This window comes from Wyeomyia smithii, chromosome 2, assembly GCF_029784165.1.
Source record: "Wyeomyia smithii strain HCP4-BCI-WySm-NY-G18 chromosome 2, ASM2978416v1, whole genome shotgun sequence".
In the NCBI taxonomy this organism is placed as follows: domain Eukaryota; kingdom Metazoa; phylum Arthropoda; class Insecta; order Diptera; family Culicidae; genus Wyeomyia; species Wyeomyia smithii.
In genome coordinates this window covers 272,630,630-272,645,271 of record NC_073695.1, presented here as the reverse complement: position 1 = coordinate 272,645,271, position 14,642 = coordinate 272,630,630, and the positions used below count along the sequence as shown (strand labels likewise).

Below are 14,642 nucleotides of genomic sequence, written 5' to 3'. Positions count from 1 at the left end.
TCTTCTGTTTGGTAGGTCGATTGCAACGCTTGGGATGCCATTATTTTTTCAGTACAAAAAATTCGAATATTTCATTAAGTTATGTTCAAGTGTACAAGCGGTCGAAAGTTTGACATTTGGACGTTAGCGCGTGGGTAAACCTTCAAGTTAATGCAGGTTTTTAGTCACCTAGTGAGTGACCATCCATAGGCACGCACCTACACTGGATATCTGCTTGACGATCGGCTCTAAAGAACGCAAGAGAAGCGACCCACCCGTGTGGAGATCCCATTAAATGGGAGTGCTCCGGCACGGTAACTGAGAAGAGTATAGATGAAAAGACGCGTCCGCTGGTCAGGTTTTTAAGATTCATTCAATTAAGTCTGTACATGCAAACGTACACCTACGGGCTGCAGTGTGAGCCGCGTGGAAGTACAAACGGCTTGATAAGAATCGTACAGAAACGGACCCCTGAAGCTAAACCGAGTGGAAAGCGAGCTGTTGAAGACGTGCTGAATTGTGAATGAATAGCGTTAATTTTTTGTCGACCGTCTTGTCGTTTTTGTGTTAGAAAGAATGGTAAAAAGAAATCTGCGTTTTTCTATTTGGAAGAAATCGATCAAATTAGAATGAAATCAGCTCAAACTTACCCTTAATAGCAACCGATACCGGCAGCACCTTGTAGCCAAAGGTTCCGTGCAGGTTGCGGTGTTCGCAGTAACCGGAGACGGCCATACAGCCGGCGAAGAAGGTTACATGCCACAGATAGGTGAAGCAAACGGCAAATCCACTGTAGGTGCAGAAGATCCGTACCGACGGGAAGGGGCTGATGATACCGATCCAGAACGAGATGATATCGGTCAGCGAGGTGATGGTAATCGAGACGGCCGCCTCGGACATCATGTGACCCATCCGCTCCGGGACGGACAGTTTTACGGAGGTCCGACGCCAAGCGGCGAGCATCACGAACGTGTCGTCGATTCCGATTCCTGCGAATAATAGAAGCAAGAAAAGGTCAATGGAGTGACATTCAATACATATTAAATGATATTAGTATTCGAAGCAAGTGCGTATGGATTGCTTTAAATGATGACTTTTATCGTCCTTAACTGATATATACGGAATGGTAATCGGACTTCTGAAAATTCATGAGATCGGTTCAATTTTGCATAATATCTGATGCTCTGATTCTATTCACATATTAAGTCGTTTTCAACAATGAGATAAAATTAGCAAAAGCGAAAAATAAAAATTATTCTTTAAACAAAACGAATTTTACACCAAAAATAAGTCGCGTTAAAAAAATTGATAAGCAAAGTAACAATCTAGAAATCAAGCTGCTTAAAGTCATGCAATATATCAAAACCGCATCTAAATTTTTAAAAAATATTGCAATAAAAAGTTACGTACAATCAAAGGTAATCTTTGGAGGCTGGTTTTTATTATACTAATTATTGGCAACTTAATTACCAAAAAACTTTCCCGCTGCCGGGTTGGTAACTCTCGCGATCATCAGCGATAATGACTTACGACATCGTGAGACCGGTGGGTGGAAAGGCATGACAAAATGACTTATTTCAAAAAACCATGCCACTCTTTCATCAAAATAAGACATTAATCACGTGATTTAATGTCATTTTTCACGCTACAGCTGGTTGAGTTAGCGCGTTAGTGACTGACTTCAATCGTTTTTGTTACTATGGAGCGTGATATTTAACTATTTAACTAAATTTGAGTTAATAATCGACACAAAATGTTTTCTTCGTAAAACCATAGCTTGAAAAAAAAAGTTCCAAGAGTTTAAGACCACTGCCTGTGTTCCCCACTCTTCAACGCCTGCTGCGGCAACCACATAACGAATCCAAAGGACGCCCCACGATCTATCACATGCAGCAGTATCTTGACCAATTTCAGTTGGCCGTAAATTGTAACCTCCAATTCAATGGGTTCTGCCTTTGGCAATACCTGCTCACCCCGCACACGCACGGTATTTGCGCTAGAACCGGATAATTACACTCTGAATGCAATGATTGCCCATATCGCTTCTACCACCACCACCACGACCACCATCGCCAGAAGGTACCGATGGACACGCATACATCGGGTGACTTAATCGCTTTTGGTTAGATAGTGCTTCGAAGGAAGAACGACGACGGAACTTGACGACCATATAAATGCGCTTTAGACCGGACGGTTACAGGCAGCAATAGGTACCAGTTGCTAATACGTTCACTTAGAACCGTCACTGGAAATATTTCGAAATTCCAATTTGTTAACGATCACGACACGAGGATGTTGGTTAGGCAAAAAGTACCGTTCTCGCAATCGGAAATGGTAGATAACCGGTTTCCATTTTTGGTCTGGCAAAAAAAGGTTAGGTTGATCGTTAAGCTAGCTATTGGGAAAGGGATGAGTATTGCCAAAACTAATTGATTGATATTGAATGAAAAATAGCGGCTGTACATATGCGTACCAGTGATTGCAATTTATTTTGGTGAACCGTTACAATCTCGTGCTTGCTGAACAAATTTTATATTATGTATAAAAGTTAATCATCCGATTTTACTAAGCTTTCATTTCGTTGTTGTCGGTATGTGCGCAATTCGAGTGGTTTCGATCTATTTTCTTTCTATTATTTGTAGCCTCTGATAAGTAGGTAACAAGAGCTTGCGAACCCTGCCCATTATTATATATGAGCTTTTATCGGAAGAAGTGCAAAGAAAACAGGTATAATATTGCAAAAAAGCCCGATTCAAACTGCTTCCCATCAAACACAGTAGCGCGAAAGAAAAATAATCTTCCAAGTTGAAAATATGAGAAAATGAAAACGAAATTGAACGATACAGTTCTTACATAACTTATCACGCGTCTGTGCAGATAAAACAAAAAAAAACGGCTCGATTTGTGTTCGCAGATAGTTTACTCCACGAACGGCGAAGTAAATAGTTTGCTAGTAAAAGTTATGAATACTGCACGTAAACGAATTTGCATTTCTCAAGGAGCAGCAAAACCGACGCTGTTTACACTCAATTGCACGTGTAATGCTTAATTTTTGCTTGTTTATCCTCCGATAGGATAATACCTGGCCTGTTGCGGTCAGTGACGTTGAGAAGTTCCGTCTCGTTAGGCGAAGCCGTCTGCATTGGTGTTGTTTTGCGTTGGCAAGTGAGAAAGCTTCAAAGGAAAACTGCTGAATTAATATTTTATGTTATTGCTTTCTGCAATCGGTTGATCGAAAAAAGAAGAAATTATTCGAGTATGAATGAAAACAGATAAAATTGCGATAATCAACCCATGAACTGTATCTAACTAGTACGGCACGAACGATGCTGGTCAAATCTGGTTTAATTTTTAGGGAGTTGTTCATGTAAGTCGGTTAGTTACTATGCAGAAATCCCAACTTTGATACCGATTGGATCACTTCTTAGCTCCGCTGGACCCTCTTTCTTGATAAAAGTGCCATTTTCCGTCAAAAATCTTTACGTCATTTAAACTGTGACTCTGACATTATGTCTAGAAATAAACTGATTATTTTTGCAGAAAATTAGACTAGAAATTAAAAAATATATAAATTTTTAGTGGCAATAATAGATATGGCAGATATGTTCTTTTTGCATTCGAAAAATTGAATAACATTTTTCGGCAAATGAACATGTTTTGATTTCCAATTTGATAATGCTATCGCATTCCTTAGAAAATGTACACGAAAATCACTTATCATCCCGAAGTATTGTGAGCAAAACTCGAGTGGCAGCATTTTTGAGAAACAAACTCAAGTTTATTCTGGTTTGAAGCAATTTTTTTTTCTAGGATTTTTCATATCTTTGGATATTTCAATTCAATGGTTATTCGAGAAATTACTTTTTAAAGAAAGTTAGGCGAGGAATCCAAAAAAAATCAATTTTGCTTGGCAGTGTCGCCAGATATGTTATTTTTGGATTTGAAAAATGAAATTTCGTTTTTCGACAAATGAATAGGAGTACCTGGGGTAATCAGCTCCGCTGAGGCAAGATGCACCCCCTCCAATTCACAATGGAGAAGCATTTTAATAACAAAATAATATTTCTATTATTTGAATCTATGTTTTCTATAATTACCCTATCAATTTGGTAGCACTACAATGTCAGAAAATGTAAATAAATACAAAAAAAAGTTTTCGTTGCATACGGTTTAATTTTTTTATTAGCGGAATTAAATGTTTTTAGCTCTTCAAGTGTTGTTTTACACCAGTGAAAAAAGTTATTGCATCGATTATATCAACATATTTCTTGTGACACAATGTTTCGTGATATCATTCACCCGGAAGAAAAATCCTATTATTTTGAACTAAACAATCAACGGTGAATTACTTCATCGTACATTTGTAATAGAAAATCTTGGTGTACTTTTAGACTATCAAATTTCATCATAGCAAAAGCGAATAAAACTTGGGTTTTATTATGCGAACTTCCAGAGAGTTCAGAAATCCTTCATACTTCTCGCTTGTGTGTTTTGTACTGGAATCATCTTTTATGGTTTGGAGCCCGTACACTGGAATATGGATCTGCAGAGCTTATTGTACATAAGAGCATTTTGTCTATTGTATTTTTATTGATAGTTTAAAAAAAATAATTAATGTTAATTGTTAAAAGTTATTGTATGTAGAAATATGAATGTAAAAACTCTGGTGGGGTTTTTAAGCCTGTTTATCAAGTGGGTTTTTCCCACTCTAGAAAAACCATCATGGCTATAAATAAATAAATAAATGAATATTACATCTTACAATGAATATTCATCTGCCGAAAAATGCAATTTAAGAACACATCTGGCAACCAGGCTATATTTTTCCCTCAGACAAAACACTACCGAGTAGAAGGTTTTCTCTCACTGCGAAAACAAGTGCTTTCATACTAGTGGGCATTAGACTAAGACACGGTCATAGGGGAAAAAAACGATGATGTTATTTTTCCGCCCGATTTTCAAAGTTTTCATACGATTTTGTATGGGAAAATCCACTTTTTCAAACCTTATTCTCTAGAGATGTCCAGTTGGCTCTCAAAAATATATGGGCCATTCCATACGAAGTGTACATGCCACTTGGACACGACCATTACTGATTTTGCTCAAAGTTGGGTGAATTATTTATCTACTGTCACTTTGGAAAAATCCCAATTTTGGTGTCGATTGGAATACCCCCCGCTCTCCAGGACCCCCCTCTTTATTGCAAAGTTGCGCAATTTTTGTAAAAAATCTCTTTTTTCTTTTTCTTACAATTCATAGACGTAAGATGTCCGAAAAATACTGATAGATGATTTTTGAAGAAAATAAACCAAGGTCAGATAAACTATTTTTGGATTAGAAAACTAAATTTACATTTTTCGGCAAATGCAGCCATTTTTAGTTTAAATTTGATAATTTCATCGTGTTCTTCGAAATATTTCACATAAGAAACAACTATCATCCCGAGGTTATATGAGCCAATCTCGAGATATAACATTTTTGAGCATGAGCATGAGCATGATTGACCGCCCGCGGTTGCTACTCCGTTATTGCCAGATCAGCTGTAATTACACAGAGAACCAACAGATGATGCTTGGGACTAACATTCATCTTCAATGTGTAAAGACTGGTGACCTTAATCTTTATATTAGGCAATACCAGCGCCGGCCGCATCCGAATGCAGGTCAAAGAAGGAGTGTGTATAGGAATATGTTGACGTAATACTCGCTTTATTGGAAGCCGAGAACACCTCTGCACTTCCACGAGAAATCACTGGGATGTTGGAGAAAAGGGTAAGGTTTGCAGCAGGTTCGTTTTGGTAAACGATGCGCTGAGTTCGAGTACCGGGTTCATAATAACAAATATCGCGCGTACGAGTTCATTATACCTTCTACGGAAATCATAACGCGATCAATATGTTAGATGAAGTAACACTGCAAAAATAAGCGCACGCGAGAATACCGGACCTATGACTCAATCAAGACCGACTCAAATATTTGAACATCTGTTTATGTAGTCATTATGCAACTACCGTAACGTGTCTCCCATTGATTGATCTCAGCTGACTACACAATGTTACGAAAGCTACGAGACTTGAGTCCACGTTAACGCCTCGCGACTTCTATCACTTCTTCGTGAAGTGACCCTATTTATATCAAAAATTATAACGCGTTTATAACCAATCTGTAGAAAATACGACCTCATGAATGCTATCGACGCGAAGTCTCTAGATATTCGGTCACCCGGACATCTGTCTTTGAGCTTAACAGGTCGACTAACGGCGTTTCTTGTATACTGTTCGTCTGTTCTTAAAAAGCGATTTTTTTATTTGAGACCGATTTAAAGCAGTAATAAACTAAAGAGTGTTGTTACCGTCACGCACAGGTAAGTGTGGTACATCCTAGTGAAACGCAAAATGGTATACCACACTAAGTGGACGATTCGAACTAACATATCATAAAGTTGGGTCACTACATTTCGAAAACATTTATATGAGCAAAACTCTCCCGGACCGGAGACGCGTTTTACCAAAGCATTGTGCACGACCGCTCAATCCACGACTACCGACGGAGACGCTCGGGAGCACGATATTTCCACCGATTCTCTATTAACTGTCGATGCGAGTGTTGCTTATCAAATAGAAAAATTGGCAAAGTTTCATGCATCCAAAGCCCCAATAATTTGAAAAATGCAGATACGCAGATTGACCAAAATATATATCTTAAGTTTGTTGACAAAATGCCGAACTAGTCATTATTGGGACATAGTATACAAAAACCTCTGCTCAAAAACTAGACAAATCGATAAAATTGAATCAAAAACTAGACAAATCGAAAAAATTGAATCATAAGATTTCGACTTCGACTAGCAACAATGCACCATATTCCGAATTCCACAAACCACACCAGTACTCTCTGGGTGACGAGTTCGAGTAATGTTACGCGTTATGTTGACTCATTGTTAAGCTGAGCGATGGGGACCGTTTTTGTCAAACGACATGCGTAAAAGCATAAGTAATGTCGAACTCGTCTCCGCGGCGCATTCACACCCGGACTACAGTTTTGTCCTGTACTTTTTTTCACTTTCCGGACTATACTTTTTCTGTATCCGACTATACACTTTATCCTGGACTACACCCGAAAGAGACAGGGTGCAGTCCAAAAACACTAATAACAAAAACAAATGCTCTCAAATAGCGTACTAAAAATATGACAGCTGAGTGTAGCGTCGCTTGCGTGTTTGTTTTCGAGCTGTAAAGTGTAGTCCAGGACGGTGTAGCACAGCCGCAGAAACGAGCTTGACACAACATTACAGTATTTCTAAACCCTTTACAAAATGCCAGAACAATTATTATTCATTTTACCGTTTCGGATCTGCGTCTATAAAAATTTAGCATGTTTAACAAAACTTTGCTATGGCGTAAAAATAATTATTCAAAAGCTAGTGAAGTCATAAATAGAAAAGGAATGACAATGGATATTAAAACATGGTCATCAGATATATTTCAGTTAGGAAATTCAAGACATTTTTAACATTGGGAAATATCGCAGAATATATAAACCGCAATCGTGTGGTACACCTTTTCAAGCGGTGCATGTATGAATGACAGAACAGTACGAAAATGCTACGCTGTGGTAGCACACATGAAAGATGAATTCGCCATTAAATAACGCACAAATTCATCGCTAAAAAAATCATACTATACTGCACACACTACAGGTCTACAGTCTACAACACGAAATATAGAAAAAAAAAACAATTTGATTCTTATCGGTGAAAACTACTACCTTCGAGTCATTTATAAATAAATAAACAAACATGTCTGTAAATGTATGCACTTATCTTTGTCATTGAATCAGCTTTCAGCAAACCAAACATGCCTCCGCTCGCACACAAACAAGTATAGCCAACTTGTTTCTATGGTCACAACTGCCGCTCTCTCAGTTTCTGCCTCTCAGCAGATCGTGCCGTCGGCAAAGAATATGCTTGCACATTACCGTATCAAAGGAAAGTCACCAACACAACACTGCGCTTTGAAAGCAGCCATTTGCTAGGCGACAAATTGTAAAAAAACGGCAATAAAACTTTGAATTTCCAGATCGTTTTACTTCCAAATCACTTTCAATACAATGTTATAACACTCGAAACACTTTCACCTACAATTACCACACGAAATTCACAATTTATTGTGCTATATACCACTATAAAATGCGATTACCACGGACGCAATAAATAAAGCGTCTACACACGTCGCCAGCGATGCCAGCTCCTCCCAATCTCGAGATATAACATTTTTACGAAAAAAGTTGTAATTTTCGTAATTATTTTATTTTATAATTTATAGACGTAAGACACCCGAAAAATAGTGATAGATGAATTTTGAAGAAAATAAACCAAGGAACCCAGAAAAAATATTACTTTTAATTGGAAGTGTTGCCAGATAGATTATTTTTGTATTTTGAAACTGAATTTGCATTTTTTGGCAAATGCAGCTAATTTTATTTCAAATTTGATGAATTCATCGTATTTTTTGGAAAATTTTACGTAAGAAACACTTATCACCTCGTGGAAATATAAGCCAATCTCGAGATATAGCATTTTTACGAGAAAAGTTCTGAATTTCGTAATTAATTTTTTCAACCGGTCAAAACTTATATTTTTTCTGGATTCCTTGGTTTATTTTCTTCAAAAATCATGTATCAGTATTTCGGACATCTTACGTCTATGAATTGTAAGAAAAAGAAAAAGGAGATGATTGACAAAAATTGCGCAACTTTGCAATAAAGAGGGGGTCCTGAGGAGCGGGGGGTATTCCAATCGACACCAAAATTGAGATTTTTCCAAAGTGACAGTAGATGAATAATTCTCGCAACTTTGAGCAAAATTTGTGATGGTCGTGTCCAAGTTTGTGCTTTTTCGTGCTCACTTCGTATGGAATAACCCATATCGATACATGATATTTGTGGGAAATTTTCCTGGAAAAATCTCTTCTGAGTAAGGCGCTACGATACTTGTAGAAAAAGTTATTTTTCTCAAACTAATCAAATATCTGACGAACGGCTCTCCATTGAAATTTTCTAACAATTTTGCTGTAGCATGCTGCTGTTGCAAATTAAACCATGTGATAAGCAAAGATATCGCGTAAAATTTATCTTGGAGGCTTCTCCGAAGATACTATGAGCAAAAATCGCACTTTCAAGCCTAATTACACCCGGAATAATTTCTCACCCTTAAGCAAGTTTGTTATAGCAGTGTTGCTGGAAAAATTCAATGGTGAGCCGTTCGTCAGACATTCAATCAGTTTGGGGTGAATAAGTTTTTCTAGAAGAATCGTAGTACCTTACAGTTTTCAGAAGAATTTTTTCCAGGAAAATTTCTTGTAAATATATTGTACCGATATATTTTAAGGAGCCAACCTGACATCTCTGAAGAATAAGTTTTGAAAAAGTGGATTTTCCCATATAAAATCGTATGTAAATTTAAAAAATCGGGCGCAAAAATATAGTGCCACCGATCGATCTGAAAAGTTACGCAGTTGTTATAGGACCCTCAAGGAACACGACAAGTGCAATATTTATTTTTGTCTCACCCTAGAAGGCATAGCGACGCACTTGCTTGAAAAGAGCAGCGAATTGTATGTGTTTGTATTTTTTGTAGTGGAACTAGACTACTGCGTCCATTAATTAGAACTATTGTAGTGAATCGTATGTATCTGAGGAGCATGCGAAAAAACACCGCGGTGGAATCTGAAATAGAAATCTGAAAAAGAAATAGAAGGACATTACGCTCAGTTACTACACAACAGAGTTCACTGTAATACTTTAACTGTGTGTCTCATAAGCATATATCAAATCAGGACATCATCTAGTTAAAAAAGTAAATTGCGTTGTTTGTTGTGCATCTCGAGACTGAAAAAAAAACCAGCCGCCCGTCACGCATGTATGTTTTACTCTGCTCTTCTCACAAATTGAGCAGAATACCAAACTTACTGGCAGCACTACCACTTGAAATTGATATTTGTTTTGGATTTTTTGAGTAATTTTCTTCAAAAAAAAAAAAAAGTAAAGGTTTTTGACGAAAAATGGCATTTCCGTCAAGAAAGGAGAGTGTCCACGGAAGTCAGCAAGTTAGGCTTTTGCCTAGTTAGCTTATATGAACAATCTCCCAAACTTTGAGTCAAGTTCTGGAGCTTCGTAAACTCGAAAAGGAAAAGCTCTGCAATTCCGTCGGAAGCGTTTTTCAATGAATCTACCTCCTCAACTGAATCGGATGCTTGTAAAATGTTTGCTACGCTCTTTTCGTCGGTCTTTGCTTTCGATCCTGTTACTGCACAAACCGTTGAGAACGCTGTTCAGAATGTTCCGGCCAATTGTGTTGATCTAGATGTTTTCGAAATTACTCCAGAAATGATAATTGCTTCAGCAAAAAAATTAAAAACGTCTTATTCCGCTGGATCAGATGGGATTCCCGCTGTCATTTTTTGCCGTTGTGCCGTTTTGCTTGCTGAGCCACTATGATGCATCTTTAACAAGTCCTTCACGTCAGGAAAATTCCCGGAGGTGGGGAAAAATTCTATCATGTTTCCAGTTTTCAAAAGTGGTGATCACAGCAACGTCATAAATTACCGTTGCATTACTAGTTTATCTGCTGACTCAAAACTTTTTGAATTAGCCGTAAGTGCAGCTATTCTACGTAGCACTAGACACTACATTTCCTCAAAATCCTGCGAATGGGTGCTTCGCGACAGTTCGTAAAATGGCTAGGCTCATATTTGTGCGATAGAGTTCTGCGAGTAAAACTGGGATCACAATTATCGCCTCCTTTCACCAATAAATCGGGTGTACCTCAAGGCAGCAATTTGGGACCACTGTTGTTTATTTTATTTTTCAATGACGCTGCTGCTGCACTTGGAGTTGGTTGTAGGCTGTTTTATGCTGACGATCTTAAAATATTTTTGACAATTCGTTCCATCGAGGATTGTCGACGTCTACAGGATATGTTAAATTTGTTCGCTTATTGGTGTAAATTAAACTGTTTGACAATCAGCATTGCTAAATGCGTAGTAATGACTTATCATCGCATGAAATCACCTATATTATTCAGCTACCAAATAGATGGTCAAACACTGAATAGAGTTGAATACGTAAAGGATCTTGGCGTGACTCTCGATACTAAACTGACTTTTGATCGTCATCGCGCGATAGCTATTTCGAAAGCTACCCGACAGCTAGGATTCATTCCAAAAATCGGACGCGACTTTAAAGACTCGTGTTGCCTAAAATCACTGTATTGTGCTCTTGTCCGTCCTGTCCTCGAAAACGCAAACCTTGTTTGGATGCCCCGCCAGCTCCATTGAAATCTACGTATAGAACGTGTGCAGCGAAGATTCATACGTATGGCTCTTCGGGACCTGCCTTGGCGACAACCCGACAATCTGCCCCCGTACTCAGATCGCTGCTTGCTCAACCTAGATACTTTGGAACGTCGCCGCAAGATGCAACAGGTGTTGTTTGTGGCAAAGCTGCTAAATGGTGAAGTAGATTCTCCCAAACTTCTTTCGTTGTTGAATTTCCGTGCACCACATAGAGCCTTACGACCTGCACTGCCGTTCTACGCATAGTTGTCCCATGTTACTTTTGGTCGATTTTCGTTTTTTATCACCAATGAGTCTATTTTCACGTATATTTTTCAAAAACTTTTCAAAATAAGATTGTTTGTTCCGAAAATCTTGAAAAACCATATCAAGTCTGTTTGTCCCAGTGATGATTTTCTACACATATTCGTCCCACTAGATTTTTTCTATTCTAATTCATCCCAATAACCACTAATTCCCACATTTATAACTTGGGAAGTGCTACAGAGCACTAAAGACTTCTCCTAACAACGTTTGGTACATTACGGGTTTCAGAAATTCGGTACCGAAAATCACTTCGCTTGATTATTTAAAAGCGGTACGTTCATATCTTTGTTAGGGATAACTAAGCAATGTTTGCTGGTTTGTAATCTGAATGCTCTTCCTTTTCAAGCATAAAAAAAGATAAACGCATGATATTCATACTATTGGCAGTTGGAAGAACTGTCTTTTGTGTGTAGTCAAAATGGTGAAAGCCCAACAACGTTCAAATATGATAGGAATGGGCAATCTAAAAAAAAAAAACAGCTTTCCTTTTTAATGGTAAGTCATCTGATACTTATTCAATTAACTAAACTTTCATCTCGACTATCATCACTTGCGTATAAAGACAACATGATTAGCGTGATCATTTTCGTTGAAGGTTAAACAGCCTTGTATCCCCCCAGTACGAACTTTGTATTGGGTAACATCGAATGCACGTGGTGGGACTGATATGCGTAGAAATTACATATTAGAAGGCAAATTTCTCGGCATTATTGTCCCAGTGGGTATTTTTATGAAGAAGAGTGTTAAATGCAAAAACCCTCAACTACATTTATTGAAAACAGTCTATTACAAGGTAAACCTGGTTACAAGCTCATAATTGCATTTGTCACATTGACGCAATGCGTAAAAGTATTGTAAAACTTTAACATCGTTTTTCTCGTTTGCATGATTTGAAACATGGGACAAATATGCGTAGAACGGCAGTGCATCACTATTGACAAACTGTTATCATCGCACGAACTTCGGTCGCAATGAACCCATTGCCTCATGCATTAGTATGTTTAATCGAGTGGAGGAATATTTTGAATTTGGTGAACCTTCGTTTAAATTGAAGAAGAACCTAGCACGTATAAGTTTTTAACATCATATATTAGTTTTATACTAGTTCATTAAGACTATCAGTCAGATGAATTTTATACACAAATAAACAAATAAACAAATCTGAGAAGGTCGATGACATGTTTGAACTCTTTTTTGCACACTCGAGATGGATCCTTAACATTTGTGACATTTTTAACATATTTGACTTTTTCGCCTTCTTTGATACTTTGGAATTATATTCTTTCGAGAATAGACTACCTACTGCTATCTACAATAGATTTACCTAAGAAGCTAGCAGCTGTCGTGTGAAAAAATGCCATTCAATATTTTTTTGTGAATTATTCCTGTGTGTTATTTCTACAGAATTTCAAACAATTGTCAACTTTAGAGGGTGTCCTACGTCAGATTGCATCACGCAAAAAACGCAGTGGAAAATTACTCATTGGGCATTTTGTCTTGAAAATTTGGGTAGAAGAAGTTTGAAGTTCACTGCCCAGCGCAAGTTTGATGTTCCCATTCTGTGCCGAACACGCATCAGTATCGGACGTGTGATCGGTGATCGCTCCGATAGAATATAAAACAAAAGACGTGTGAACAAGTGTTGGCATTGTTTGCCTGGTCGAGTGAAATAAATCCGGGTTCAAGGTCGCGCCTTTGTGCAACTGTTTCGCATCGTGACTGCCAGCTGGCGCGTAAGCCGATTTGGCTGCTGGCTGAATTGTGCTACAGCAGTGGACGAGACACAAAAGAGGAAAAAGAAGAAGCCATCAGTTGACAGTTGAGTTGTATCGCTGTGTGGAGTGATCTCACACCTGGCTCGCTGCTGGTGGCTGTTTGGTGCTGCTGGCTGTAACGGCTGCAACTTCGAACGATCGGACAACCAACCTTACTGGAAGGGAGAAGTTAAAAGGTACGTGCTCTTGTCGGCGCTAGTGCGCTAGACTTAGCGGGATGGATGTAGATCCCTCGCCTCCCGCGCCACCATCCCCGAACCCCTCTGACCCTGACCCTTCTGTTACCCCCTCCCCTGTTCATTCTTCAGTCCCCCCTCGCCCCAGGCTTTACCCAGACGGAGCCCAGGGCAGCTATACTGTCTATTTTCGGCCAAAGGTGGGACCGAAATCGAAACAGTTGAACCTCTTGCAGATTTCTAAAGACCTGACGAGGGAGCACAAGGGCGTGACCGAAATTTCCAAGGTCCGACCTAACAAGCTCCGTGTCGTGGTCAGTAACCTGAAAGAGGCCAACGATATAGCTTGCTCTGAGCTCTTCACACGCGAGTTTCGCGTTTACATACCCGCACGAGACGTGGAGATCGACTGTCCGTCGAGTGTATTTTGCAAAGTGCTAAAGGGTGCTTCAAGAATAGCACATGTCCCGATGTGAAGGTGCTCGACTGCAAGCAATTGCGGTCAGCATCGATCATCGGTGGCAAAACAGTATACACTCCGTCAGACTCGTTTCGAGTTACGTTCGCCGGGTCAGCGCTACCAAGCCACGTCTCGATCCACCGGGTTCGTCTCCCTGTGCGATTATATGTGCCTCGCGTCATGAACTGCCTGAATTGTAAGCAGTTAGGCCACACCGCCGCCTACTGCTGCAATAAGGCACGTTGTGGCAAGTGTGGGGAGAATCATGCGGATGATTCCTGCAGTAAAAATGCTGAAAAATGCATTCGCTGTGGGGAGAGTCAGCATGAGCTCTCGACATGTGCGGTGTACATGCAGCGCAGGGATAAAATAAAGAGGTCTCTCAAAGAGCGTTCGAAGCGTTCTTACGCTGAGATGCTGAAGAAGACCGTTACCACTTCTCCCATTACATCAAACCCTTATGATCTGTTGTCCTCTGATGAACCCGATTCTGACGATTCACCAGCGGGAACATCTTACGCCAATCCTGGGGAGTCTAGAAAGAGGAAAAATATTTCCTCTCCTAAACTTCCCAGAAAAGGTCCTAAGATTTC

The 14,642-nt window shown here is 39.2% G+C and overlaps 1 protein-coding gene across 1 annotated transcript in view; it reads right to left on the bottom strand.

Moving 5' to 3' along the window:
• The window catches only part of LOC129722884 (patched domain-containing protein 3), a 168,732-nt gene that overhangs the window by 38,254 nt on the left and 115,836 nt on the right, over positions 1 to 14,642 (bottom strand). The window contains exon 7 of the mRNA XM_055676701.1: positions 630 to 968. Within this exon, the coding sequence (XP_055532676.1) occupies positions 630 to 968 (339 nt within the window). The remainder of the gene's footprint in view (positions 1 to 629; positions 969 to 14,642) is intronic.